Source organism: Emydura macquarii, unplaced genomic scaffold (genome assembly GCF_026122565.2).
Source record: "Emydura macquarii macquarii isolate MOO-44397 ecotype Brisbane River unplaced genomic scaffold, CSIRO-AGI_Emac_v2 contig_1790, whole genome shotgun sequence".
NCBI classification, from domain to species: Eukaryota; Metazoa; Chordata; order Testudines; family Chelidae; genus Emydura; species Emydura macquarii.
In genome coordinates, this window is record NW_027131927.1 from 591,769 (window position 1) to 618,918 (window position 27,150).

At 63.6% G+C, this 27,150-nt stretch overlaps 2 protein-coding genes across 5 annotated transcripts in view; one reads left to right on the forward strand and one right to left on the reverse strand.

Moving 5' to 3' along the window:
- ERCC2 (ERCC excision repair 2, TFIIH core complex helicase subunit) lies at window positions 1-20,007 on the forward strand. Of its 3 annotated transcripts, none has more exons than XM_067556494.1 (23): window positions 1-99; window positions 3,069-3,168; window positions 3,890-3,967; window positions 4,400-4,462; window positions 4,912-5,025; window positions 5,579-5,695; window positions 7,056-7,172; window positions 7,925-8,048; window positions 8,980-9,076; window positions 9,151-9,284; window positions 9,886-10,054; window positions 10,607-10,725; window positions 14,690-14,759; window positions 14,881-14,950; window positions 15,536-15,637; window positions 15,833-15,896; window positions 16,396-16,517; window positions 17,483-17,575; window positions 18,117-18,189; window positions 18,631-18,701; window positions 19,037-19,180; window positions 19,436-19,579; window positions 19,760-20,007. In XM_067556494.1, the coding sequence occupies exons 2-23, from the start codon at window positions 3,136-3,138 to the stop codon at window positions 19,850-19,852; spliced, it is 2,211 nt and encodes a 736-aa protein (XP_067412595.1). In that variant the 5' UTR covers window positions 1-99; window positions 3,069-3,135; the 3' UTR covers window positions 19,853-20,007. The 3 variants fall into 3 exon arrangements, with proteins under 3 accessions (XP_067412595.1, XP_067412594.1, XP_067412596.1); XM_067556493.1 differs by lacking the exon at window positions 1-99 and adding an exon at window positions 145-217; XM_067556495.1 differs by lacking the exons at window positions 1-99; window positions 15,833-15,896; window positions 17,483-17,575; ... (3 more) ...; window positions 19,436-19,579; window positions 19,760-20,007 and adding an exon at window positions 145-217 and having other exon boundaries at window positions 16,396-16,519.
- KLC3 (kinesin light chain 3) overlaps window positions 19,944-27,150 on the reverse strand; it is an 8,898-nt gene continuing 1,691 nt past the window's right edge. For both annotated transcript variants that reach the window (XM_067556512.1, XM_067556513.1), the window contains exons 2-13: window positions 26,455-26,734; window positions 25,652-25,879; window positions 25,246-25,324; window positions 23,771-23,996; window positions 23,346-23,433; window positions 22,777-22,878; window positions 22,474-22,647; window positions 22,059-22,155; window positions 21,855-21,898; window positions 21,556-21,683; window positions 20,842-20,914; window positions 19,944-20,690 (exon numbers count right to left, since the gene is read on the reverse strand). In XM_067556512.1, the coding sequence (XP_067412613.1) occupies window positions 20,601-20,690; window positions 20,842-20,914; window positions 21,556-21,683; window positions 21,855-21,898; window positions 22,059-22,155; window positions 22,474-22,647; window positions 22,777-22,878; window positions 23,346-23,433; window positions 23,771-23,996; window positions 25,246-25,324; window positions 25,652-25,879; window positions 26,455-26,734 (1,609 nt within the window). In that variant the 3' untranslated portion in view covers window positions 19,944-20,600. The remainder of the gene's footprint in view (window positions 20,691-20,841; window positions 20,915-21,555; window positions 21,684-21,854; window positions 21,899-22,058; window positions 22,156-22,473; window positions 22,648-22,776; window positions 22,879-23,345; window positions 23,434-23,770; window positions 23,997-25,245; window positions 25,325-25,651; window positions 25,880-26,454; window positions 26,735-27,150) is intronic.

Below are 27,150 nucleotides of genomic sequence, written 5' to 3' on the forward strand. Positions count from 1 at the left end.
CCTGACTGTCAGTAGCATCAACCAATGGGGAGCCGGACTCCTCCCAATTGGGCGAAGCTCCTACCAGTAGTCGGAGAGGGGGCGGGCTAGCGGACCGAGGTGGGAACCGGCAGGGGCGGGGCAGGGGCGATGGGGGCGGGAACCGGGCACGGGTCGGGCATGAAGCGGCTGTGGGGCTGCGCGTGCAAGAGGGAAGGGAAGGGCTCGGAGCCATGAAGTGAGTGGGGGGGTGGGGGACATGGAAAGGTGGGGGCTCCGGGGGATGGAGGGGCAGGGGCAGGAGGGGGGGGTGCGGATAGGGGCTGGGAAGGGAAGGGAAGGGTGGGGGATGAAGGGGCAGGGAGGGGGCTGTGAGGTGGGGGGCTGCAGACAGGGGCTGGGAAAGGTGGGGGGCTGCAGGGGTTGGAGGGGCAGGGGCAGCGGGGGGATGCAGACGGGCTGGGAAGGGTGGGGGGCTGTGGGGGATGGAGGGGCAGGGAGGGGGCTGGAGGTGGGGGGCTGCAGACAGGGGCTGGGAAGGGTGGGGGATGGAGGGGCAGGCAGGGGGCTGCGAGGTGGGGGGCTACGGACAGGGGCTGGGAAGGGCGTCAGGGGGACGGTTGTAACAAGCCCCCAGCAGCACCGGGCCCCCCACCCTGGCACAGCCCACGTGGGGCGCAGCAGGCGAAGCGGCGGGAGGCCGAGCTGGCATTTTCTGATCCCAGGGCTCCAGGTGTGACACCACCGAGCTTAGGGCTACCGTATTTCAGGTTCCCAAAAAGAGTATCCGGCCAGGGAGGTGGGGAGTGCAGTAGGCGGTGCTGGTGGGGGGTACCTGCGGCTGGCTGGGGTACTCAGTGATGGGGGGGAGGCAGTGTCGCTCCCTAACACGGTGACAGAGTCACTGGCACAAGCCCGGGATGCAGAGACAGCTGTCAGCGCCTCCCTGCGGGCTGGGGTCCTGGGTGGGCAGGATCCAACAGCTACGCTTGCAGGGGAATCGACCAACCAGCTGCAGATGCAGGGAAGGGACCAGTCGGGAAGTGGACCAGTTGGGGCTTTTCCTGAGCTGCAGCTTGTCTGCTCTGCAAACCAGCCGGACATTTCCTGTTATTTTTAAAATCCCGCCCCAGTCAGAGAAAAGAGGCTCAAAAAAGAGGCTGTGTCCGGGAAACCCCCGACGTATGGTAACCCCAACCAAGCTCAGCCCTGAGTCGTGGGAGCAGGAGGCCCCTGAGGGCCGGTCGGCTGGCTGGGTTATTGGGCAAGAGGTGCAGTTAAGGAGGATAAGGATGTTGCCGAGGCACTTGAGAATTTCTTTGCACCCTTGTTTGCTGTGGAGGATGCTGGAGATCTGTGTCCTGATGTGCTCTGCCTGGGAACAAAGATGAGGCTCTGTCAGAGTTTGAGGAGTCGGAAGAAGAGATGCTGGAGCAAACGGATGACGTGAAAGGCCCAGACAGCTCGGCCAGGACTCAAAGATGAAATGACGGAGCTGCTGGGACTAATGCTCCTGAGGACCGGAGGGCAGCTGCGGTTAATAAAGGCTCTTGGATGAGCCGGGGATGTTAACCGAATTGTAAACACCACCTGGAAGATGACAGCATAAAACTATTCTTTTGCCAAGGAAAACTGTACCTTGCTAATCTCTTTGGATTCTTGAATGTGTCACTTAAGTAGTGAATAAAGGAGAAGCGATTGGAATAATTTATTTGTACCTTAGTTTCCTTACAGTAGGCTGCTAAGGAAACTGAGCTTTCAGAGGTTAAGAGGCAAAGTATTGTCCTGGATCTAAAGCTGGCTAGGAGATTGGAAACAAAGCGGAGGGATAAATGGCCAGTTTCCCCTGTTGCAGGGAGCGGCTGGAGCCTGCGACATTAAGGAGCTGGAGAAAGGGGAGCAGGCAGGAGACAACTCTTTCAAATGTCACAAAGTCACTGAGGTCTGTCAAGACCAGAGAGGACTTGGGTGGAGTGTCAGAGAGACCTGGCCCAGCCAGGGAATGGACGGCACGGTGGCAGGTGAAATTCACTCTTCATAGATGCAAAGCCATGCATGCTGGAGAGAATCAGTTATCTGTTCATGCACCTTGACAAATGAACTGTATCAACTCAAAGGGACCTGGACATTGCTGCAGACAGCTCTGCGGAGATCTCAGCTCAACGTGCAGCTGTGGCAAAAAACCAAGCAGGACGTCACTGGGCCTAAGGACCGGTGAATATTCTAATGCTTCCATAGAAATCAGTGGTGCAGCCTCGTCTGGCCCCTGTGCATGGTCGTCAGCCTGTGGCATACAGGATAGCACGAACTAAGGGGGCAGAGGAGGGTGGCAGGAACCATCAGGGCCTAGAAAACCTCACCTGCAGTGAGAGAGCGGAAAGGGGGATTGTTCTGTTAGAGACAAATGAGAGGGGAAGGGATAAGTCTATATCAATGGTTCTCAACCTATTTACCATTGTGGGCCGCACATGTCGTTCTCTGTTTATGTGGGCCGCATCCACACGATATATATATACCACCTGTGTGGCCCTGAGCATGTCACATGGGCTGCGTGCCCGCGAGCCAAGAACCACTTGTCTGTACAATCCTGACTGGTCTAGAGGAGGGAGATGGGGAACTTCTGCTCTCCCTGCCTCACCGCACATGAACAAAGGGCTGTTCCATGAAATGGGAAGGTGGCAGATTCCAAACCAATACAAGGAAAAACACAAAACACACGATTGGCCTGTGGGACGCTCACCCACAGGTTGTCATTGGGGCCAAGCCTTCAGCAGGATTCAAGCAGGATGAGACCTTTGCATGGAGCAGGGAGCGAGGCTTCCCACCCAGGAGCCAGGCCGGGTCGTGGCAGGGGCTCCCGCTGGAGGTCCCATTGCTTAAAAATGGACGAATGCCCTGAGAAAGGGCCGAGGGATTCTGTGCGTGGAACGGGGCTTTACGTTGGGCTGGACAGAGGTGGGAGGGAGGGCAGGGGATGGGTGCTGACTCCATTTGCTCATTGCTGGGCCAGCCTCCTCTGCCCCCACTGTGCCAGGGAGTCCCTCATAGCCGATGGTTCGGCTGACCCTATGACTTGATCTCATTGTCAGGCTGAACATCGATGGGCTGCTGGTGTATTTCCCCTATGACTACATTTACCCGGAGCAGTACTCGTATATGCTGGAGCTCAAGAGGACACTCGATGCCAAGGTCCCTCCTGGGGGGAAAAGGAGCGGGGAGGAGGGGCTGGGCTGCATGGTGGTAGGGGCATGGGGGAGTGGCACATCTCACTATGCATGGGTAAATATCAGTGCTTGTATTCACCCATGCGCCTGTCAGAGCCCTCCCCAAGTGGGGCTCCTGGCATGCACTCCATCACCCGCCTCGGGGGCCTGGGCTGGACGGCACACGTGATGCCCGCTCAGATATTAGCAGGCTGGGCCTCTGTGCTGGGGGCAGTGGTACGCCGTGGGGACCAAGTGACCAGATTGCTGGGCTGGCACAGCCCTCCTGCTCTTGGGACCGGCACTCTGCTTCAGAAGAAGCTGGGAAGATGTCCCAGAGACCCCTGGCTGGGCATCTGTGGGGGTGGAATGGGTAGAGTTTCTCTGCTCCTGGAGCCTGAGATCTGGTTGTGGGTGCAAGGGTCAGTGGCCAAGATGTGTCGTCCTGCCCCCGCACTGCCCAGGCCGCTCTGCAGGGAGGGACCAGTGTGGCCCAGTCCAGCCGCTCTCAGTGGGGTCCCTCTGCAGTTTCTGTGCTCCTCCAGATCCGCCTCTGTCCTGGGTTTGGTGACTCCAGCTCCCAGGGCCTCTCCCCTCCCTTCTCTGGCCCTTCTGGGTCCCTGCTGAGGGCTGGGATTGAGGCTTCCTGGACCCTGGCCCAGCCTCCCCCGGGGCTCTCTGTATAATGCCTGTTCCCCTCTCCCCAGGGCCATGGCGTGCTGGAAATGCCCTCCGGGACCGGGAAGACCATTTCCCTCCTGTCGCTCATTGTGGCCTACCAGCGGGTGAGTGCCAGGCGGGAGCTGGGGGTGGTGGGTGTCTAGGGGAGCCCACTGGAGGGAGAGGCACTTCCCCCCAAGCCCCGTGTGTCTGTGTGGCAGGCGCTGTCCCAGCACTGGTGTTATCCCGCAGACCTTATGGGTGGGTCTGAACCAGAGCTCCCTGCAGGGGCTGGACCTGCCTCTGCTTGCTCCATTGACAGAGCCCTGATCCGGGGTCTCCTCTGTGCAGGCTTCACCCCTCAGCTCCCATTGCCGGGAGGGGGGAAGGGGTGCTCGCACCATCCCTTGGCTCTGGGGCTGTAGCTGTGATCACGAAGGGGGCGGGGAAAGCAGCCTGGAGAGTTTGATGCCCCAGAGCGACTGCATGAGCGGCCTGTGGGGCCAGCCGAGCCCCCTTCCCACCCAGCAGTGCCCGTGCCTGGCCTCTCTCCCCAGGCCTATCCGCTGGAGGTGACCAAGCTGATCTACTGCTCCAGGACCGTGCCCGAGATCGAGAAGGTGACCAGGGGTGGGGGAGGGGACGGGATACGTATGCAGTGGGGCCCTCGCGGCCCCTCGTGTTGCGGGCGGGGGGTTCCTGACTGGGGTCTTGCTGACCCTTGTTGGGCAGGTGGATCTGTATGTTGGGGGGGATGGAGGGTTGCAGCGTGGCCCTCACTGCTCTGTGCTGTGGGGAGAGTATGGGGATGGGGATCGTGTCGGGCCCCTCACTGCTCTGTGCTGTGCGGAGAGTATGGGGATGGGGATCGTGTCGGGCCCCTCACTGCTCTGTGTTGGGGGATGGTGGCATCACAGGGGGGCTGTGGGGGATCCTGGTTGCCCTGGGGGGAGAGGGGTGTGTGTGGGGGCCCTGGCTGCCTGGCGGGGGGATTGCGGCAGGGCACTGGCTGCCCCGAAGGGAGGAAGGGGCATTGCGGCAGGACCCTCACCGCCCGTGGCTCCGACAGGTCATCGAGGAGTTACGGAAGCTCCTGGATTTCCACGAGAAGCAGACGGGGGAGAAGCTCCCCTTCCTTGGCCTGGCTCTGAGCTCCAGGAAGAACCTCTGCATCCACCCCGAGGTGAGCCGGCCCCAGGGATCCCGCCTTTGGGTCCCTGCTTCCAGGGCATAGCCAGGACTCAGCTGCCCTGTAGGCCGGGGAGGGGGGAGACTTCCCTGCCCCTTCTGCTGCCCCGCTGCCAGACTCTCCCATCCATAGATGTCCTCTGGGCAGAGGCTGAGGCTCCTCCATAGAGTTTCTGCCCATCTTTGCCCCCTGCCCTCCCCCGCTGGAGCCAGATCGCCCTGCCCTGCTCTGCCCCTTCCTGCGCAAGCCCTGGTCCGAGAGGGTGGCAGGTGACGCCACTCCCCCAGCACCCCCTCTTTATGTGGGGTGGAGTCTCAGAATGCGTGCTGCACTGACTGGATAGCAGGGGCTGTGGGTCGGGATTGAGGGGCACTGGCAAAGCTGTGTGGGGTGGGGAGCCCAGGGTGGGTCCGGATCAAGGGGCCTGGGCAGATCTGGTGGTCAGGGGGGAAGGGAGACGCATGGTGCTTTCCAGAGCTTAGGGCCCAGCCACCCCTGTGGCCAGGAGCCCTCGGCTCTTGGCTTGCCTGATGGCTGCTTGTTGCAGGTGAGCTCGCTGCGGTTCGGGAAGGAGGTGGACGGCAAGTGTCTGAGCCTGACCGCGTCGTACGTGCGGGCGCAGCAGCAGTGGGACAGCGCCATCCCCTCGTGCCGCTTCTTCGAGGTAGCAGCGCTCCTGGCCAAGGGTCAGCCCCTCCCGGGGCAACAGCCTTCCCCTTGGGGTGAGGGTCTGGGGATGCCCCGCCAGGGACACAGCCCGGCAGGGTGGAGGTTTAACACTCCAGCTGAGCATTGTTATCACGTGTCCACTCTGGACGATGGGACGCTTCCCGGGGGTACCTGGGGCTGTGAGGCACCTTGCTACCACCCGCCGTAGCCCGAGGGAGCCTTGTCTGTGCCAGCCAGGGGTCAGTTCCGACTCCATGGGCAACATGAGCTCTGCCCTCCCCACATACGCAGCCACCGCTGTCCCCCTGCAGCTTAGCTCTAGGCACCCGCCAGCCCCGGACGCTCACAGCAATCACAGATCCGCTGTTCCCCAGGAACAGCCCGGCCCAGCTTCCCAGTTCCCACCTCAGCTCACAGCCCTTCCCGGTGTTTGTTCTGAGAACAAGACTGAGCTTGTTTGGCGGAGCGCAGAGATTCGAGTAGCAGCAGGAAGGTAGAAGTGTTGGAAACAAATGGTTACGGTAAAACAAAAATTCTAACCCGCCTTCCAGATCCCAGACGTAACTCGCCAGACGCTCACCTGTCTGAGAGGTCCTCACGCCCGGGCTTTCTCCTGGCTGGCCGTAACCCAGCGTTCGTAAAACAAGCCCGTTGGCAGCTCTGGGTGTGTCTGCATTCCCCTGGCACACCGACCTCGGCCTTTGATCTTAGCCAGAGGCGGGGCATCCCCGGCTGCTTCCCAGAGCTCTTGGCTTGGTTAGCGGGTGGCTTCCAGTGCCAGTGGTCGCCAGGAGAGCCGTGGCCAGTCCCCCTGCCTGAGCTGACCCTGCTTATCACCTTGCGGGCTTAACTCGCAGACCTTAAGATGACACGTTCTGCGCAGACAGACTCCACCTTGAGTAATGTCGAGCGGTCGGCCGCAAGACCCCACCTACTGCCCATTGGCGCAGTACGATGTAGATCTCAGTCCCTGGGGATCCCTGGAAACCCCTCTGCACCCCTTGTGTCTTCTTAGTGCCACCCGACATAGGGGTCTCTTGGTCACTGCTGCCCTGCCCTGGGGGAAGCTCCTGGCCCCATCAGCTAGCCCAGGACACCAGCCTTTGGGACTGGCGAAGAGGAGACCCACTCTGCTGCAGTGGTTACCGGCTCTTGCCAGTAACACCAATGGGAGGTGTCCCTAAGGCCCACTGAAGGGTTAATGGGCTGTGGGGAACCTCCCCTGGCTGGGAGGGGGAGAAGGAGTTGAGCTGGAGCAGCTGGGGATGGGGCTGGGCCACGGTGCTGAGCAGCAGAGGGAGGAACGTGCCCGGGTGGCGCCAGACCCTGATGGGCCGTGTGCTTGTCCCCCCCAGGAGTTCGATGCCCATGGGCGGCAGGTGCCCATTCCCTACGGCGTCTACAACCTGGATGACCTGAAGGGGTACTGTCGGCAGAAGGGATGGTGCCCATACTTCCTCGCCCGCTACTCGGTGCGTGCTGGGCCCCTCGTGCCCAGCTGGGCTTGTGGGGTGGGGGGTGCCCGTCCCTTGGGAGCGAGGGGCTTGCAGATCCTGGAGAGCAAAAACTCGTCCCTGGTGGCCCAGCTGAGAGTTCGGCCCAGCGCCGCGTGCCAAGGGGAAGGGGCTGTGATGCTGGGTGTGTTTGTGCTCTCGGGGTGGGTGACTCTTCCCCCCTCTGCTGGGCACAATGCCAGCCTGTCCTCCAGCCCTGGTAAGACTCTGTCCTCCTCTGCCCCACTGGCTGTGACCCAGGCCCAGTATTCCCGTGCTGGGACCCGCTTCTGCTCCAATGCCGGCACTGACCCATTGACCGGAGTGGGTGACTCCTGGTCTGCCCCAGGGCGAGTGAGGTCGGAATCGGGCCCGTGGCAGACTGTAGGGGGCTTGTCCCCAGGAGGCTGCCCACGGGCACTTGGGCTGGGCAGGGGCTGCAGCTGAGGGAGGTGCTGTCCCTCCAGGCCTGTGTGCTCCCGAGGAGTCAATAGGCAATAGGGCCGCTGAGTGCGGTACGCCGTGGCCAGAACCCAGCTGCTTTTGATGTGGGGCCCTTCCCCACTGCTGCGGTGTGCCGGGCACAGAGCCTCCATCTCACCCGGGGTGCTGACCTGGGGCCCCCGAGAGGCTCGCCAGGAGGGTGGTGCCCAGCCTGGGATCTGCCTGACTCCGGACTCCCGCGGGGTGGGGGGTGTTCCTGGCGTTAACCCTTTCCTTCCTTTGGTCAGATCCTCCACGCCAACATTGTGGTGTACAGTTACCACTACCTGCTGGACCCCAAGATCGCAGACCTGGTGTCCAAGGAGCTGGCCAAGAAATCCGTTGTCGTGTTTGATGAAGCTCACAACATCGGTAACGGGGGATGGCGGAGCCTTCGCTTGGGGGGGGTGGGGGAGCCTTCCTGCCTTGTGTGCTGCGTCCCTCCATTGTTCTGTACTAAGGGCCCCTGGTGGGGGGGCGACTGAGCCCGTCTGGCTGGCACTGTGGGGCTGCTCCATGCCCGGCTGGCTGGCACGCTGTCCCGGCTGGTTCTGAATGTGCTGGGGGTGTGTGTGACCCCAACACCAGCCCCAGGAATGATTTCCCCACCTGATCTGGACCTGGCTGGCTGTCCGGATAGCCAGTGCGGAATTGCTCCCAGTCCCTGTCTCACCCTTCAGGTTCCCAGCCTCCCAGAAGAGTGGCAGGGCTCGGATCCCTTCCCACCTCCCTCCACTTGGTCAACACCTCTGTGCTAATGAAGTTCCATTTGCTTCCTGGCTGTCCCCTTCCTGCTCAGGGCTGTGGAGCCCGGCACCTGTTGTGTTGCTCCAGTTGGATCTGGTACCCCAGGTCTGCTCTCTGGCGTCTGAGCTTTTCCTGGTCCGTGGCATCCAGGACTCCTCTGCTGAGTTCTGCCTGCCTTCCGTGTCCTGCTCTGCGGCCATCGCTCGGGACGGGACGCTGCTCTTTCCCGAGTCACTGGGACTCCCCCAGACCCCGTGTCGGCGTAGCCCTGGACTGTCTCAGCTGCTGCCCTTAACTGTTGCCTGCTCTAGGTCAAGGGGGCCTGTATTCAAAGGCCAGCTCCTGCCCCCAGCCCTGTTTGTTGCTGCCCCCCACTGGCAGAACTGACCTATCCTTTCACTGTGCCCGCGGGCTGTCTGCCCAGCAGCCAGCCTGGCCCCTCTCAGGGGAGTCGGTGTCTGCCCCATGCTGCCCCCCTTCTGTCTGGGGTTGAGACCCTCCCCAAGGCCCCTGGACAGCTGGGTTCCCCCGGAAACACGGTGCCCTGTTCCTGCAGACAACGTGTGCATCGACTCCATGGGGGTGAACATCACGCGCCGGACGCTGGATCGCTGCCAGGCCAACGTGGCCACGCTGCAGACCACCATCCAGAAGTGAGTGTCCTCCCCTGTGCCCCCTCCCTGCCCTCTCCATGCCCACCCCATCCAGGTTCACGATCCCCTTTCAGGATTAAGGAGACGGACGCCCAGAAGCTGAAGGAGGAATACAGGCGGCTGGTGGAGGGACTGAGAGAGGCCAATGTCGCCCGGGAAACGGACGTCTACCTGGCCAATCCGGTGTTGCCCGATGAGATTCTCCAAGGTGGGCCCTGCCAGCTGGCAGGGGGAGGGTGGCAGTGCCGGGGACCCGCATCTCCCAGTCAGCTAGAACAAACAGGGCTGTCTGGCTGGGGGTATAGGATATTGGGCCATTTGCTGCTAGGGGGTTGGATCCAGTCCAGCCCCAGGGAATGGGACACGGGGCCTTCTCCCTCTAGGAGCATCAGCTCTGATCCAGCCCCAGGGGACTGACTGGCATTGTGGCTGCGGGGTGGAGAATGGGACACAGAGCCTTTCTTCTCTCTCCCCAGCCTGGGCTGGTGGTGTCTCAGAGACCCCCCGGGGCCGTCTGGTGCTGTACGTGAGACGAGCTGGTGTTTCTCAGCTCTCTCCCTGCTGGCACTTTTGCTCTCCTGGGAATTATGGAGCCTGAGCCCAGTCCTCTGTCCCTGGCTAGTGGTGCAGGTCCCACAAGCGAGAGCATGGATACCCAGCATGGGCAGGGCCTTGGGGAGGGGTGGGCTGTAGCTATGCCCAGTGGCACACTCACCCTCATGGTGGTCCCCTTGTGGGTGGGGCGTGGGCAGGGGAAGGCTGTGGCTGTGCCCATGCTGGGCTCACCGGGTGCCTGTGCCCCCTGGCAGAGGCCGTGCCTGGCAACATCCGGACAGCCGAGCACTTCGTGGGCTTCATGAAGCGCTTCCTGGAATACCTGAAGTCGCGGCTGCGGGTCCATCACATGGTGCAGGAAAGCCCCCCCTCCTTCCTCAAGGACGTCTTCGAGAAGGTGTGCATCGAGCGCAAGCCACTGCGGTAAGCAGCCGCCCCTCCCTGGCCTGCCCCTCCGCTCTGCACCCATGCCCTCCCTGCTCGGGCAATGCTCACCTGCCCCTTCCCGGCCTGTCTCTCCGCTCTGCGCCCATGCCCCCGCCCCGGAGGCGTCGGCGCGCTCAGAGATGGGCAGGCAGGTCTCACCGCCCCCCTCACTGTGTGTGTGGAGTGCCGGGGAGGTGCCTGTGCTCAGCGTGGTCTCCCCCAGGCCATCGGGTGTCCTGTGCCCTGCTCAGCCCCGTGCTGGCTCTGCAGCCACACCTGGCTGGGGGGCGCTGGGCTAGGCTGATGCTCCAGGAGGATAGTCGCACCCAGGTGGATCAACAACCCCTTGGCAACTGCTGAGTGTGGGGCTGGAGGGCAGGTAAAGGGGCAACCCTCCCCTACCTCGTGGTAATGCCTCTGTTGTTTTTTGCCCAGCCCCACCATGTCCCCCTCTATTAATGCCCCTCTGCATCTCTTGCCTGGTCCCCCGCTCCTGGAAGTAATGTCGCTGCCACGGTAACGCCCCCTGCCGTGTCTTGCCTGCGGCAGGTTCTGTGCCGAGCGGCTGCGCTCCCTGCTCCGCACGCTGGAGATCGTGGACATCGCTGACTTCTCCCCCATCACCCTCATCGCCAACTTCGCCACGCTCGTCAGCACCTACGCCAAGGGTAAGGCATGCCCCGCGGGTGGGCGGGGACGGGCCTGGGAGCCAGGACTCCTGGGTTCTGTCCCCAGCTTCAACGTCTCGTGTGACCTTGGCCTGGTTGTCCCCCCTCGGGGTCCCTGTTGGCCTGAGGGGCTCTGCCCCCCTTGAGGGAGCTGTGGGATCACGAGTTTGTCCTGTTCTGGGCGGGGAGTCTGCAGGCCACTGTGGGTGGGGAGAGGCGAGCGCCGGCCCCCGCCCTGTGCCCCCCGCTGAGAACTCTGTCGCTCGGTTTCAATGACTGGGTGGTGTTGATGGCCCTCCCCCAAGCTTCTCTTGTGGGGCTGGGGTGGCGCAGGCCTGGGGGCAGCTGCTGGTGTCTGCAATGGGACCGTGGTAGGACCCGGTGAATCTTCCTTCCCCTGAGCATCTCCTGCCAAGTCTGGCTGGGTGCCCTGCTTGTGTGCTGGCGTCCCTCGGGTATGTGCTGGCTGGGTAGGGGGCACCGGGCTGTCAGGAGGTGCCGGGTTTGCTGCCTGACTGCCCCAGAATCCTTCACGTGCCCCTGGCCTGCGGGGCCCTTTGGTGCCTGGCTCTGTGGGGCCCAGGCCGCACTTCCCCAGCGATGGGGCTGTTACTCAGCCGGCTGATTCGTGGGCTCGGAGCAGGTGGAGGGCACGTGGGAGGAGGGCACAGAGGGGGCTGGCTGTGTGTCAGGGCCTGGGGAGGCGGGGCTGGGTGTGCGTCGGGGGGGGGGGAGGGGCACCGTGCCGACGGGGGGGCCGGGCGTCTCTCCAGGCCGGCCTGCTGACGTTGCCGTGGAATATAAATACAGCGTAAAACTCTTAAGTGCTTAGCCGTGTCAATCCTGTTAGCGCTAAGCAGCTTGCTCCCCTCAGAGGCCGTGGCCTAGGGGCTGCGCGCACATGGGCTGGGGCCGTCACTCCAAACAGGGCTGCCTGGGTGTGACCCAGAGCTATGCGAAGCAGCTGGCGAAGTGGGCACCTGCTCTCCTCGTGCTGGGAGTGGGGCCCGGGCAGTGGGTGTGCGGGGCAGGGTGGGAGAGCTGGGGCAGATGGCAGAGACAGCCAAGCTGGGCGGTCGGTGTTTCCTGCCCAGAGCTGTCAGCCTGCTGGCCTGCAGGTAGGCTGCCCCCGCTGGCTCCTGGTCGGGTGCCCAGCTAAACAGGGGCTATTACATTCCGGGGTGCAATCCAGGCCAGTGAGGGGCTGGGTCACCCCTGCCCTGCAATCTCGGGTGCCCCACAATGCGTTGCAGCTGTGGCTGCCACCTGGGCCGCTCCCAACCAGCCAGCCAGCAGGTCACGCCCTGAGTGTCTGTGTGTAACCACCGCCCTGATCCAGCAGCTCTGACTCCAGCCGCCTGTCAGCAACACTCCAGCCACTCTCTGCTTCCTTGGGTCCCATTACAGGGTGACCCGGATACACTCTCAGTCCTAGGTTTTCCCCCAAAACATGTGTGCACCCTCCAGCCCTCTGTGGGGCAGTTCAGATGTATTAGGTCCGTTGCCCCTCTGAGGGGATCAGTAGACAGCAGCTGTCTGCCCTGGAGTTACCCACAGTTTCCAACACCAGATTAGTTTTGATTAAAGAATAAAATGAGTTTGTTTAACTACATGGGGACCGGTTTAAGTGAGTACAAGTAGAAGGCAGCGAAGTCAGAAATGGTTACCAGAGAAATAATGGTAAAACTTCCTTGTACTAAAACTTAACCAGCTAGGCTTGGTTCAAGGTGAAGTCCTTTACCACGTGTTCCTAGTAACACTGCTCATCAAATTCTCAAGCCAGGATCTGCCCCCCAAGTCCAACGGCTGTTTCTTTTGTTGTCTTAGTTGAAAGAGAGAGTGGTGGAAAGGGGGAGCTACCTGGGGTGCTTTTGGCCCTTGCTTTTATAGTTCAGTCACCCTTTGAAAGGCATTTTCCTGAGGGCTGCCCCTAGGTAAAGTCTCTGTCCTCACAACGTGAATGAATGAGGAGTGTGGTGGCGAAAGAGATTCCTTGCTGCTATTTGCTAAGAAGCAGATCAGTTTGTTCCTGCCCCACTGCCTTGCCAAAGAATGGCCACTTGCCAGTTGATGCCCCTTCAACTTTGATGACACCGGGCTAGAGGCATCAGCTTGTCCTTTGTCTTTGAGAAACAGGTTTACCCCCTGCCCAGGCATGTCTGATAAATGCACCTCAGTCCTGATTGCAGCTTCTGTTCATAACTTTACATATAACGTTGCTACACACATTTCACTGTGATGTTATTAACCAGCGATGTCCTGGTTTTCAGATGACGCCTCACAAGGTGTGCTTTGTACAACGATCCTTACAGGGGGGTGTCAGGTGTGAATACAGGATTGCATTCGGTCACAGCGGCACAACTGGCCCATCTGTGCGTGGGAGACTCAGGAGCAGTGAGGGGCTGGGAATTCATTAAGGGGTGCTGACTCAGTGCCCCAGCCTGGCATGAGGGGGGTGTGATACGACCCGTGCCCAGGGTTGTCAACTGATAATTCCAAGGTCAGGGCGGGCTGCAAAAGGAGAGCAGATTCTCCCCACGCTGGTGCGTGACACTGAAGCCCAGCTTCCCAACCAGCCACGAACTGCTTCTGATTACCCCACACTGGATATCAAGAAGCCAGTCCACAAATGCCCACAGCCCCCTTCACTGCATTTCAGCTCCAGGCTCCCAAATCAGCACTAGGTCCAGTAAAGAGACCAGTTACTTAAACTCTCTGCTCTTTACTAAAAAGGTTCCCTCTGACCCCAAGGGGTCAGCCACAGCACCAGATCAATATAAGTTTGGAGCTTACCTAAAATACCACGCTAATCCTTTAGTATCTAAAACTAAAGGTTTATTGTAAAAAGAAAGAAAGAAACCACGAGAGAAATGTTAAAGGGTTAAAGTAAATCACAGATATACAAATGATTAAAAGTCCATATACTTCAGGTTTCTGGAAGAACTGTTGTTTTGCAGGCTTGTGTAGTTCTCTCTGGTTCACATCCAATATCTGGATAGGTCTGAGTCCTTCGGTTCAGTTGCAAGATGAATTGGTCCAGAGATAGGTGTATGTCTGCAGACTGGACAGGAACAAAGACCAAATGGTTTCTCTGGCTTGATCTTATAAACCCCCTCCTCCAGCCATGCGGCCTGTGGGCAGTCACAAGACCCAAAATGGAGTCCATAGTCACATGGGCCAATCCTGGTGACTCCTCTGGTGTGCCTGAGGTCCGTAGTCACATGGGACAGTCCTGATGCTTCATCAGGTAGACTGCCTGCAATGGAGTCCAGAGTCACGTAAGCAGGTTCTGGTGACTCGGTGGTGATGCTGGCTTCTCCCTCAGGGCCCCTTGCACCTGGGAATGCCTTAATGGGCCATTATGCAGGCCATTGTTCTGCAGCCTTCCTATCTGGGGTGTTGCCCAGGCAGCACAATTTGAAACACAGATATCTCAAATACATCTATAACTTCCATTTCAAATTTAAAGTTTTTTATTGAGTGAATGTTTAAAAAAAAATAACAAACAGGTAACCCATAGAGTTAAAGGGGCAAAGTTATAAAACATCCAGGGACAATATGCAGGTTATCGGGGGGCACAGGGAGTGATTGGAAGTCTGGGGAGAATAACAAGGGATAAGCTGCGGGATTACACATGAACATAAGTATTATTATCTTACTTAGCACATTATAACCTTCCTAACAGTACCTGACATGGCATACCCCACATGGATTATTATGATTCTGCCATGCTGATGTCACACAATATACTAAATGCCCCCCCACTCAAGCCAGTCCGCATGACAGGGGGAAATACCTGCACTCCACGCCCTGCCGAAGCTGTTGTGCGCTGTTAAGCAGGAGCTGCCTGCCACCCCAGAGGAGGCTGCATCTTGGTGGTGGAGGGGCAGGAGCCCTGTGGGGCGAGGCACGAACGGGGATCCAGATGGCTTGCTGACTCCAGCGTTCTGACTCTCCTCCGCAGGCTTCACCATCATCATAGAGCCCTTTGACGACAGGACCCCCACCATCGCCAACCCCATCCTGCATTTCAGGTGAGCGGGCAGGGGAATAGCTGTGGAAAGGCCAGGGGCTCCGGTGAGCGGGGCAGCCAGGGTGGGGTGGAGGCTGCTGTTTGTATGTCCATGCCCCCAGACGCTTGTCCTGTCCTTCCAGCTGCATGGACGCCTCCATCGCCATCAAGCCCGTCTTCGAGAGGTTCCAGTCGGTCATCATCACGTCAGGGGTAAGCGGCAGCCTGGCGCGTGGCTCCTCGGCCCTGGGGGAAGCTGGGCCCTGAAATCTTTGCTGCTGCAGTCGCCCGTGTTTGGCTCTGGCTCCGGAGGGCGGCTCTGGGGAGAACAGCTCTTCCTGCTTGGGATGCTTCTGTCTCTCCCCAGCTGGTGCATTCAGGGCCGCTTCCCTGGTGCGTGCCACAGCTCGGGCCGGCCCGGCTTCTCCATGCCCCACAGAGCAGGCGCCTGGCCTGGGCATGGGACTGAATTTCTGGGGGCACATGACTGGATCCCTTGGCTGCCTGGCTTGCCAAGGGCCCGTGGGCTGGGAAAAGAGCTGTGTCTGGTTGGGCTGGTGACTCAGTGCCGAGAGCCCAGCTCAGACCCCAGGGGTGTGGGGGGACCCCCACACCCTGGCACTGCTTGTGGGTCACCCTGAGAGCAGAGCCCTGCCCTGCCACAGCAGAGACCCTGGAGCCATCGATAGCTGGCATCTCTGCTCAGCCACCCCCTCAGCTCCAGGCCTTCGGGGTGAGGGTCTGTGTCCGGTTAACTGCAGCTCCCCAGCTCATGCTCCGCCCTGTCTCCCCATCTAGACGCTGTCGCCACTGGATATGTACCCCAAGATCCTGGATTTCCATCCTGTTACCATGGCCACCTTCACCATGACCCTGGCTAGGACCTGTCTCTGCCCCATGGTGAGTTGGTGGCTGGAGCGGGGGAGCTGCAGGGGGCTGTGCCTGGGCGGGGGGACTGGGCTGGGCTGCTGAGACCCACATGCTCCCCCCTGTCTGGGTAGTTGCTGGGCACCTCTGGGGGGCAGCTCCTGAGCAGCTGTGCCCAGCTCTGCTCCGTGCCGGGGCCCACTTGCCAGCGTCCCGTTTTCCTTTCAGATTGTGGGGCGAGGAAATGACCAGGTGGCCATTAGCTCCAAGTTCGAGACCCGCGAGGACATTGGTAGGGCTGCTACCGAGCGTTAGCTGGGTGGGGGGAGGGTGGGGGCGCCCCCCTGAGGCATGGGCTCTCCCTGGAGTCACCTGCAGGATGAGAAGGGGGGGTGTTAACCCCGCCTCTTCTCTGGCCAGGTTTTGGAGGCTGCCCTGCCAGAGGGGCTCCCCGCAGCTCTCCTCTGCCTTGGCCCTGGGGGCGGAGTTGGGGTCCCCCAGCACGTCCTGGGCTGTGGGAGCCATTGCTGGGGGCATAGCGGCAGCCGGCTCCCCCTGTTCTGCCAGGAGCCGCTGTGCCAGGATGGGGGGTTCCTTCCTCAGCAGGCTGTAGGGATGGTCTGTGCCATGTGCCCCCATGAGCGAGCTGGGCAGCGGGCGCTGATTCCCCCCCCCCCCCCCCCCCCCCCCGGTGCTGTGTGGTGTGACCAAGCTGGGGGTCTTGCTGCCCGTGGGTGTTAACCCCCCCCCCTCGGCGCTGGACCCACGAGCCCCTCTCTGCCCGTTGGCAGCTGTGATCCGAAACTACGGCAACCTGCTGTTGGAGATGTCTGCGATCGTGCCCGACGGGATCGTGGCCTTCTTCACCAGCTATCAGTACATGGAGAACATCGTGGCCTCGTGGTACGAGCAGGTGCGTGTGGGCGGGGGACCCCCCTCGGCGCGATGCAGAGGGCCCTGAGGTTGGGCCCGGTTGCCGCTGGAGCGGCTGGGTCTGTGGTTCCTGGCAGGAAAAGGGGAGTGGGCTGGGGGACCCTGCGTGCTGCTGTCTGGGAAGCGATCACAAGGGATTTCCCTGCACCGCTTCGCTGTCCGGAATCTCAGGGTTGTCCGTGCCCGCTGCTGCCACGGCCCTGTGAAAGCAGCCCAGCCCGTGTGTCTGGAAACGCAGGGCAGGCAGTGGCATGGAGCCCACAGGGCAGGGTGTGAGCCGTGGGGATGCTGGCAGAGCAAGCACCGCGCCGCGGTGGGGGATTCCTAGGCTGGATTGTGTTAACACCACAAACTCTGGGCAGGAGTTGGTAGATTCATCCTGAGCTCTGGCCCTGGCCGGATGCTGAGCTGCAGCGAATCCCTGTGGGATCAGTTTCTCTCCCAGCTCATTGCCACCTATATCCTCTCCTGGACCTGCCTGGCGTCAGGGGAAGGGGTTATTGGGAGCCCTCCGTCAGCTCCTCCAGCCTGTTCCCTGGGTGAGGCGGCTTCAGGCCGCACCCTTCCAGGCATGTGCTGGTTGCATCCCCCTCTGAGAAAGCTGGGAAGGGAAGGGTCTGGCCTCCCCTGCGGGATATTCCCTCCTGCCTCCTCATTTACCCTTCTGGCAGGGAGGAGCCCCAGGGCCCCTGGGGAGTGGGGGTGCTGGGGCCCGCGGCAGGACCTGCCGTCTGGTTCGGTCTCCAACCTGGACCAGCTTTCACGTGGCTGTGACACAGCAGAGCTGCCCATGTCCAGCTGCCGCAGCCCCCACCCAGCAGCCTAGTAGCTTTTCCGCTGAGACCTCTGTGTCCGAAGCCGGGAACGGGACCAGAACCCGCACTCGGCCCTGTCGTGGCTCCCAGCCCTTGCGTCTGACCCAGGCAGCTGCCCCTCTCCCCACAGGGCATCCTAGAAAACATCCAGCGCAACAAGCTCATCTTCATCGAGACACAGGACGGGGCTGAGACCAGCATGGCGCTGGAGAAGTACCAGGAGGTGGGCGCTGTGCCAGGGCGGAGGGGCACTCCACCCAGCCCTTGGTGCTGGGGCTGGGCGACGGGCTGCAGGGAGGGATGGAGCGGGGCCGCCCAGCTAGTGAGGAGATCGCCTGCCTGGTGCCAGGGAACCAGCTCCCTGTGCTGGGTTGGTTGCATCAATGCTGGTTCTTCTGCAGCACCCAGGCCGGCTGATCCCTGCCCTGCTGGAGGGCCAGGGCGCTCCCAGTGTGACCGTTTTCCACCATCGGTGCGTGCTTGGGATCCCAGGCATGGCGGGGGGGGGGAAGAAGGGAAGCTCGCTCCCCGCTGCGCTGAAAAGCAGCAGCCAGCCTGGGCTGCGACCCAAATGGGCGGTGGGAGACTCCTGGGCTGAAACTGCAGGAAGATGGAAGGGCTGTGCCCACTCCTGGCCTCGCCCTGGCTCCCCCCAGTGCCCAGATGGGCTCCCAGCATAGGCCGGGGCCCGGGGGAGTGGTGGGGCCCATTGCCGAGCACTGCCGGAGGGGGCCCGGCCCGGCGTGACCCCTCTTTGCACACAGGCCTGCGAGAACGGGCGGGGAGCCATCCTGCTGTCCGTGGCCAGGGGAAAGGTGTCCGAAGGCATCGACTTCGGTGAGTTTGCGTGTTGGGGATCCGATCCGCTGCCTGCCCCAGCCGCCCTGCTGGAAGGAGGGGGTGGGGGGCGGCCGGGGTGCAGCACTTGTTCAGCTCACGCCACCAGAGCCCTGCACGGGGCTCCCCCTTTGCATGGGGGGGGCGGCACGGTGGGTAATGCTGAGCTGAGCCCAGCTCTTCCTGCTCCCGTCAGGTACATTTCGTGTGGGGCAGAGCCCCCAGGTATTGCCGGCTCCCTGCAGCGCTCGCCCTCTGTGCTGACGGCAGAGCCCGGCGGGCAAGGCCCTGCCCACAGCCCAGCTGGCCTGGTTCCTATCCTGTCTCTCACTGGCCGTAAATAGGTTGTGCTGGGCTCTTGACCACAGGCCAGGGGGCAGCGTCCTAGGGTGGCGTGAGCCGGGGCAGCAGCCTGACCCCTGCTCTGCTCTGCTCCTGCAGTGCACCACTACGGGAGAGCTGTGATTATGTTCGGTGTGCCTTACGTCTACACCCAGAGCCGCATCCTCAAGGTGAGCCAGGGAGGGGGAGCAGGCACCGCCCTGGGGTGGGAGGATAAGCCTTCACCACCGCTTTGTCCTGGTGGACTTGGACCTGCTGCCATGGCCCAGTACATGCTGGGTGTGGGCGGGACCTGGCCCTGGGATGGGATGTGGAGGGGTGGGGGATTGACCTGCAGGGCCCTGCTGGGGCAGAGAACAGGTGTGAATGCAGGACGGGGTCCCTGCCCTGCTGTTCCCTGAATCTGAGGCCGATACCAGGAGCCCTGCATCCTAGGAGCCTGCCTGTCCACCCCACCATAGCGGGGCGCTGTGTGCGCCACAATCCCCCTCTTGCTCCCTGCCAGGCGCGGCTGGAGTACCTGCGCGCTCAGTTCCAGATTAAGGAGAACGACTTCCTGACGTTCGACGCCATGCGGCACGCGGCGCAGTGCGTGGGCCGGGCCATCCGCGGCAAGACGGACTACGGGCTCCTGATCTTCGCAGACAAGGTGCGTGGGCGGATGGGGCAGGACAGTGACCGCTGCTGAGCAGGCTTCACGCGGGACCATGAGTCTGATCTCCCCAGGGGCTCCAGCCTGCTAACCCCCCCCTCACCTCCCTGGGTGGACCATGGTGAAACGCAGGCGCACGCCCCTGTGAGCCAGGAAAACCAAGATGGGCCGAGGGGGAGATGGCATGCTGGGGTGGGAGGTGGCCCCATGGCTCAGGCTCGTTTGGCCAGCTTGGGTCTCTCTTGTCGGCAGCGTTTTGCCCGGGCAGACAAGCGGGGGAAGCTGCCACGCTGGATCCAGGAGCACATCACGGACGCCAACCTCAACCTCACTGTGGACGAGGCCATCCAGGTGGCAAAGTACTTCCTGCGCCAGATGGCCCAGCCCTTCCACAAGGTGAGCCTGGGCTGGTGGCAGTGGGATGCTTCCTGTCCCTCCTGTTGTAGTCCGGGGCTCCACTGCCCTGGAGCAGGGAGGGAGAGAGGCTGCAGCCTCAGTCCAGCCTGCTGCAGCGTGTCCCCTGGGGCTGGGGTGCCGGCCTGGGCCCTGCTCTCACAGGCTGTGTGGTTTTGGCAGGAGGACCAGCTGGGCCTGTCTCTGCTGACGCTGGAGCAGCTGCAGTCCGAGGAGATGCTCCACAAGATCGAGCAGATCGCGCACCAGGTGTGAGCGGGGCCCACCCCATGCACCGACGCGGGGCTGGAGGCTGGCTGCAGCTGCTGGCCCTGCAGCCAGGGTGGGACACCGGCTTTTATACCTGAAAATGACTGTCTGGGGCACGGCAATAAAGAACAAGCGTGTGTCCTGGCGGGACGGAGCCCGTGTGCTGTGGAGTCAGCCCTGCATCACTGCCACCCAGGAGTGGGGCCGTCCCCCAGCCCAGCCAGGGGCAATTTGCTGTGCCCCCTCCATCAGCCTGAGCCCAGGCCCCTGCACCTGCTACACCTCTGGGGAGGGGCACTCTGGCTTGGGTGGTAACGGGGGGCCGGGGGTGGAGCCCTGCCACAGACACGGAGCCAGCCGTCACCAACCACCTTTATTCACTTTGTGCCTGTTCTGCACTCACCTACCACGGCCTATAAATAGAATAAATAGCCAGCCCCGGCCCCATGGGCGCCAGCCTGGGCGGGGGCAGTCTAGGGGGCAGTTAAGGCAGCAGATGCAGGACCCCCTGCTGGAGCCGGGGGACTTCCTGAGAAAGAGAGCGGCTTCATCTCCTGGGTGAAGGAGGCCCCTTCACTGCATCCAGGGCGGTCCGACGCGGGCGCTGGCTGGGCTGCTGCCAGCAGCACCCCTTGCTCTGTGCACTCTGCTCCCGGGGGGGGTAACGTTCAGGTGGGAGGGGGGGAGACATGGGGGCTGGCAGCAAGCAGAGCTGAGAGGCCAGCTGGCCTCGTCATACTAGTGTTCACCAGCCTCAGCCCGCACTGGAGAGGGAGCCGCTGGGGGAGAGGTTCTGGCTGCTGGAGCTCAGGGCCCGAGCCTCGGCTAGGCTCCTGCTGGGTACCTGCGGAGAGTGAAGGCAGGGAATTAAGGGGGGCGGGAACCCTGCTGCCTGGCTCCCCACTGGGCCTGGGTTTGCAGCCAGCGGGCCCCACCAGGCAGCAGCTGCAGCTTCCCCTGGGGTCAGGGCTGAGCGTCACAGGCCCCGTTCTCACCGTGGGGGGAGCCGCTGGCCGCCCTGGCCTCTCACCCACGTGCAGGACGTTCAAGGAGCTGGCGCGTTTCATCCTGCAGGAGAGAGCCAGGTGAGAAGCCAGGCAGGAGGGCATCACGTCCTCAGCCTGCCCTCGCTCCACCCTGGGACAGGGCCATCCAGCACACTGCTGCTACAGCCGTGGTGCCAGTGGGACCAATGAGCGCTGCCCGCCGGAGGGGACCCCTGGCCGAACACAGCCAGAGGCCGGTAGGAGTGTGACAGGTCCCCCCACCCTCCCCGGGAAGCTGCCGCACCAGGGGCCCCCCTGCGGAATGGATCAGACACAGAATAAAGGGCTAGATCAGAAATAACTGGGAAGGGGGGGAACAGTCGCCCACTGGGGCATGTAGGGTGGGGGCCTGCAGGGCTCTGCTCCGGACCCCTCCCAGATGCCCCAGAAGGGGGGCAGTAACTAGGGCCAGGCCAGGTCAGCTGTTCAGAGAGGAGCTGGCAGGGGCAGCTGCCTCCCAGGGCCAGCGGGCACTTAAGGCAGGTGTGTCTGTGAGAACCAAGCCCGTGAAGGGGTGGGAGGGTGCACCAGGCAGCGGTGACTCGGGAAAGGACGTGGGGGGCTGGTGGAGCAGGGAGTTGGGGTCCCCTTGGTACACAGCCTCGGTGGGCCGCTCCTGCGGCCAGCTTCGGGGGTGGGGGGCTGGGCAGAGGAGCCCCTTACCCAGGGTTGGAGGGGAGAGTCCGGACGTTCTCCCCTTTCAGCCGGGAGACGAGTTTCTCGCTGCCGCGCCGGATGGACTCCCGCAGCTTGGAGAAGGAGCTGCTCCGGTGCAGGCTGCCCGTGGGGTCCTGAGGGAGACAGCGGAGCTGGGGTGGGCAGAGCTCCGCGGAGGAGAGGGTCCCTCTCCTCGCCTGGCTTCCCCGGCCAGCTGGCCCCCGTGCAAACCCAGCTTCCCGGGGCCTGTCACCAAGAGGGGTCCTGGCCGGGGCAGCCCTCTCCCAACTCCGCCCTGCGCTTACCTGGCTCAGGGGGTCAGCCCCGCTCCCGCCGGCTCTGGCCTCACCTGGAGGAGAGAGGAGATGATGTAAAGCCCCTGTCCCCTGGCATTAGCCCTGCCCCAGGGAAAGGCAGCGAGTCCCCTGGGCCCCGCTCCCCCCGGCCTGCACACAGCTCGGCCCTGCCCCCCATCAGTCCCACGCCCCCGAGGAGCTGAGCGGCTTTACCGTGTCGGGCAGCGGCCAGCTCATCATGCGAGGTGAGGATCTCCTTGTACAGCTCCTCCGCCTGCTGGTACTTGCCCTGCTTCAGGTAGGAGGAGGCCTGGTGGGAGGGGGAGCGTTAGCGGGAGGTAGCCCTCAGTTACAGGGGGGTGCTTCCAATGGGACCCCTGCCCCTGCTGGCCCTGGGGCCGGATCTCCCCTCCCCTATAGGTCAGGCTGGGGGGGGCAGGCGCAGTTAAACCCTTCCCTTGCAGCGCCACCCATACACACCGCGATTGCGGATCTGCCAGCCCTGCGGGGGGGGGGGGGACCCCACAGCCGCCCCAGCCTGGAGACGGGGCCAAGGCTCTGACAGCGGCCCCCATGGCCCTTCCCCCCTCCCTAGCACCTCCACCCCTCCCTCCAGGCCCCCCTTCACCAGGTTATTCTTGGTCTTGGCCACGTTGGGGTCGTCGGGGCCCAGCCGGCTCTCGTAGATGCGCAGCGCCCGCGCGTAGTAGCGCTCCACCTCCTCGAACTTGCCCTGGTTCTGGCACAGCAGTGCCAGGTTGTTGAGCTGCTTGGCCACGTCGGGGTGGGTGGTGCCCAGGACCTGCCCGGGGGGAGGGGGGAGGGCGAGCGTCAGGGACGGCCCGGCCCCTGTGCCACCGGCGCCAGGCAGAGGGCCCGTGCCCGGCAGCGTGTGGCAGAGCCAGGCCAGTGCCCGTAAGGGCGGCGTTACCTTCTCGCGGATCTCCAGCGCCCGCTTGCAGAGCGGCTCCGCCTCCTTGTACTTGCCCCGCTTCCCGTACAGCACGGCCAGGTTATTCAGGGTGGCGGCTACCTGCCGGGGGAGGGGGCGGCGTTAGGGCCCAGACGCACAAAGGCGGACACGCGCCCCGCTTCCCCCGAGCAGCATCCCTTCCCCCAAATACTCCCCTCCAGCCTGGGCTCTCCTAGCATGGGGCGCTGTGGGGAGGGGGCAGGAGCACCGGCTATGGGGGGAGCGTGGCTGGCTACTCCTGCTCCTTTCAGCAGGGGGCCCTATGGGGAGCAGGACGGGGGGCTAGCGGCTGGGGGGCAGCTTTGAGACAGGTGAGGGGCCGCTCCTGGCTTGGAAACGCTGCCCTGTGGGCACTGGCTGGCGCCGGACCCGTCTCTCCAGAGAAGGATTCAGGGCCTGTGCCTGGAAACCCTGCCGGACCCACCCAAGAACCACCTGGCTGGGGGTTGGTGGGTCCCCCCTTTCAAGCACGGTCCCAGGGTTTCTGATCCAAGGTAGAGCCCCAGGAGCCTCCCCCCAGCACTCACCGCTGGGTGCTCCACGCCCAGGGTCTGCTCCCGGATGTCCAGCGCGTCGTTCAGCAGGTCCGTGGCCTCCTTGTACTTGTTCTGGTCCCTGCAGCAGGGCAGATGGCAGCGGTGTCGCCGGGGAGCCTGGCCCACCCTAGACTTCCCTGGGCCCTGCTCCCAGCCCAGACACCAGCCAGCCCAGGGCGGGGAGCCTGGGGCCAACGTGCCGCCAGCCGCACGGAGCCAGCCTCTGCCGGCCTCTCCCCGCACCTGGCGCTGCCAGGATCCTTCGGTGCCAGAAGGGGCTCTGCCACATGGCCGGCTGGGGGGTCTCCGAGCCCCTGGGGGGGCTGCACCGGGGCTGGCATCTGCATGGACAGGGAGTGGAGGATGCAAGGGCTGGCACCGTGTCGGTGGGAGGAAGGGGGCGTCGGCCCTCTCACCTGTACACCAGCGCCAGGATGTTGAGCATGGTGGCCACGTCGGGGTGGCCGTGCCCCGAGCTCTTCTCCAGGTCCTCCAGGGCCTGCTTGCAGAGCGGCACGGCCACCTCGTAGCGCCCCTGCGAGGCGTACTGGATCACCAGGTTGTGCAGCGTGCGCAGCCGGGCCGGGATCTCGTAGCCGCCCTGCTGCACCGCCGCCAGGTCCGTCCTCGGCGGCTGGCTGCCTGCGGAGAGACACCCAGAGGGACCCGTGAGCCAGCGGCCCGGCAGCTGCGGCTCCCACAGCCACGGGTGGTGGAGGGGAAGGCCATGGGGCCGACCCGCCGGCACAGAGCCAGGGTCCGCCCCAGGGGCCGACCACAGCTGGGGTGAAGGCCCCATTGGCAGGCTGCCCCCCCGACACCCGATTAGCTCTGGGATGAGCCCCAGTCCTGGCCCCCTAGCAGAGGCGAGAACCCCGTGGGCACATGAAGGGGGCTGCCGCACGGGTCGCCCTCACCCAGCCCCCCCCCAGCAGATGGGGCTGAGCCAGCAGAGGTCTCCACACCTCCAGGCCCCCTTCTGACCCTCCTCTCACCCCTGGCTCCCCATCCCTCCTCCCAAATCTCCCCTCACACCTGGGCCGCCTGCCCTGCCCCAGGATCCTGGACTCAGCAACTGGAGCTGGGTGGATGCTCCAGTCTCAGGCTGGGGGCAGGGGCTCTGTAAAAGGGCGGGAGGAGGAGGGGTAGAAACGTTAACCACTTGGTGCCAGGAAGCAACTGCCCCCCACCAGTGTGGGCAGCCCAGGGGCGTCGTGGGGAGCTTGCAAGGGAGCCCGTCCGCCCCTCCCCAGGGATCTGGCTGGGAGCCCCCCCGAGTTTGAGGCGGACATGGGGCTGCTCTGTGACGGGTGGGGAGGCTGGCCGCAGGGCATTACCACGCAGCTGGGCCGGCTCAGGGCGGGATCGTGGCTGGAGGAAAACCAGCCAGAAAGTGGCCCAGGACGAGCCACCCCTCTGCCAAGAGCTGGAAGGGCTGGGCAGAGGGGACTCAGGCCGGCGCGGGTTCCTATCAGCTGTGTGGAGAAGCTGGGCTTGCCTTGGCTGGGACGGGGCAGCAGGGCCCACAGGAGGGCAGGCAGGGGACGCCGGGGCAGGTGGGTGGGTGGGCTGGGCTGGGAGCACAGGTGGGGCGGGCAGGACAGGCTGGTCCAAACCTTCTCTAGGTGCTTTGTCCGCACTGTTACCATTAAACCGCACTGGTGGGAACAGGCGGCCGGGTCACTGATCCCTGATGGCAGACCCGAGGGGCTGAGCCCCATTGGACCTGCTGGGAGCTGCCTGGTGGGAGAATGGAGCGATCCCCCCGCAGCCCTGGGGGGACAGCAGGAGGCCTGGGGTGCAGTCAGAGAGCTGCAGGGGCAGCGAGCCAGCCCCGAACTGACAGTCTGCAGCCCACAGCCCCCTTTGCCTGGGGCTGCCCCACACCTACCCTGCCGCTGCTCGTCCTCGTCACTGGCAAACAGGGAGGCCAGGCTGTCCTTCCGCTCCTGGGCATCGTCCTTCTCCAGCTGTGGGCACAGGGGGGAGGCAGGTGGGGCCAAGCGCTCACACCCCGCAGCCCAGCACCCGCCATGCCGGGGCCCCCCCACCCATGTCCCCGGCCACCCCCACCCTCTCTCTATCCCCATGCACCACCGAGATCTCAGCCAGGCCCAGGCCCCTCCCTGTGTTAGGCTTCAGCCAGCAAAGCAGGGGCCTGGATGCTGGGAAGCCCAAGGGTCTTCCCCCCAAGCTGGGGGTCAGGGCCCCATATGCTCCACACCCTCCTCCCGCTGGCTGGGGTCTGGGCCCCACCTGCTCTGCTCCCTCCTCCCCCACCTGGGTCCAGACCCCACCTGCTCCTCCCTGCTGTCGTACTGCTTCAGCTGGTTCATGAACTCCAGGTGCTTCTTCTCCTCCTCCAGCTGCGCCACCGTCTCCTCGCTCTGCTGCAGCCGCAGCTGGGTCCCCGCCAGCTCGTCCCGCAGCCACAGGTTCTCCTGGCAGAGCCGCTTCACCTGCGCCCGCAGCTTCTGCTTCTCAGCCTCCAGCGCCCCGATGTGGGACGACAGCGCGATCATCATCTGGGCGGGGCAGGGCACGGGTCAGCGGGGAACCCGTCCACCTGCCCTGGTCCCTGGACAGCGCAGCGCCCACTGCTGGGAGAGGCTGCGATGGCCAGGAGCCCCCCCACTCCAGCCAGCACCCCTGCCCCGCTCCCCACAGCACCCCCTGCTGGGAGACACTGGAGCTGTGATAACCCAGAGCCCACCCCACAGCCACTGCCCTGCTCCCCACAGCACCCCCTGCTGGGAGACACCGGAGCTGGGATAACCCAGAGCCCACCCCACAGCCACTGTCCCGCTCCCCACAGCGCCCCCTGCTGGGAGACACTGGAGCTGGGATAACCCAGAGCCCACCCCACAATCAGCATCCCTGCCCCCCTCCCCACAGCGCCCCCTGCTGGGAGACAGCGTCGCTGGGATAGACCAGAGCTCCCCTCACAGCCACCGCCCCTGCCCTGTTCCCCACAGCGCCCCCTGCAGGGAGAGACTGGGCTGGAATTGCTGGGAGGGCCCCCCACAGCACAGCCAGTGCTCCCGTTGGCAGACACCATTCCCCGGTTAGCAGCCCCTCTGCTGCACAGCCCAGCCCGTACCTTTGCCTCACCAAGCCCCAGCTCGATCCCCTCCAGGGACTTGCAGACGAGGTCATGCTTCTCCTCCAGGAGCTCCAGGGCCTGGCTCCCCGTGGGCTCCTCCTGCCCATGGCCCTGGAGCAGGGTCTCCTGCAGCTGCTGTGAGATGCCCCTGTTCTCGCTCCGCAGCGCCTCCAGCCCCTTCACCACCTGGCGCGTGCCGGCGATGATGTCCTCCACCGTCATCCTCCCCGCCTGGCCGTCACCGACCTCCACCATCAGGGACATGGCACAGCTGAGCCTGCCAAGGAGAGGGCGCCCTGAACGCCGGCATCCCCCACCCCCAGCCAAGGCAGCTCCTCAGCCCGTCTCCCCACCAGCTCCCTCGAGCTGGGCAGGAGGGCACAGCACACCCCCAGCGCCCGGAGCTGGCAGCCCCCACTGGCGATGCCGCGGGTGGGTGGGCAGGACGGGGAGTCAGCCCTTGTCTTTCCAACTCTGGGACCCAGGGCTGACTCGCTGGGGGGGTGAGGAAAGGGCTCACAGGGACAGGCCCCTCCAGGGATGACCCATGTTTCCAGTGGGCTGGTGCGGCGGCACTGGGGGCAGCAGGGAAGGGCTAGCTCAGATGGGAGGGAGGGTGGGGTCCCAGCTGCAGAGGAGCAGATATGTTCATTACTCAACCCTCGCTGCGGGGACCCCGACTTGCCACGGCCG

Excerpts from the sequence above, each read along its gene's own strand:
- ERCC2 (XM_067556493.1), top strand. Across the intron at positions 3,968-4,399 it reads TCATTGTGGCCTACCAGCGG|GCCTATCCGCTGGAGGTGAC; the intron begins GTGAGTGCCAGG and ends CTCTCTCCCCAG. Across the intron at positions 5,696-7,055 it reads CCTCGTGCCGCTTCTTCGAG|GAGTTCGATGCCCATGGGCG; the intron begins GTAGCAGCGCTC and ends TGTCCCCCCCAG.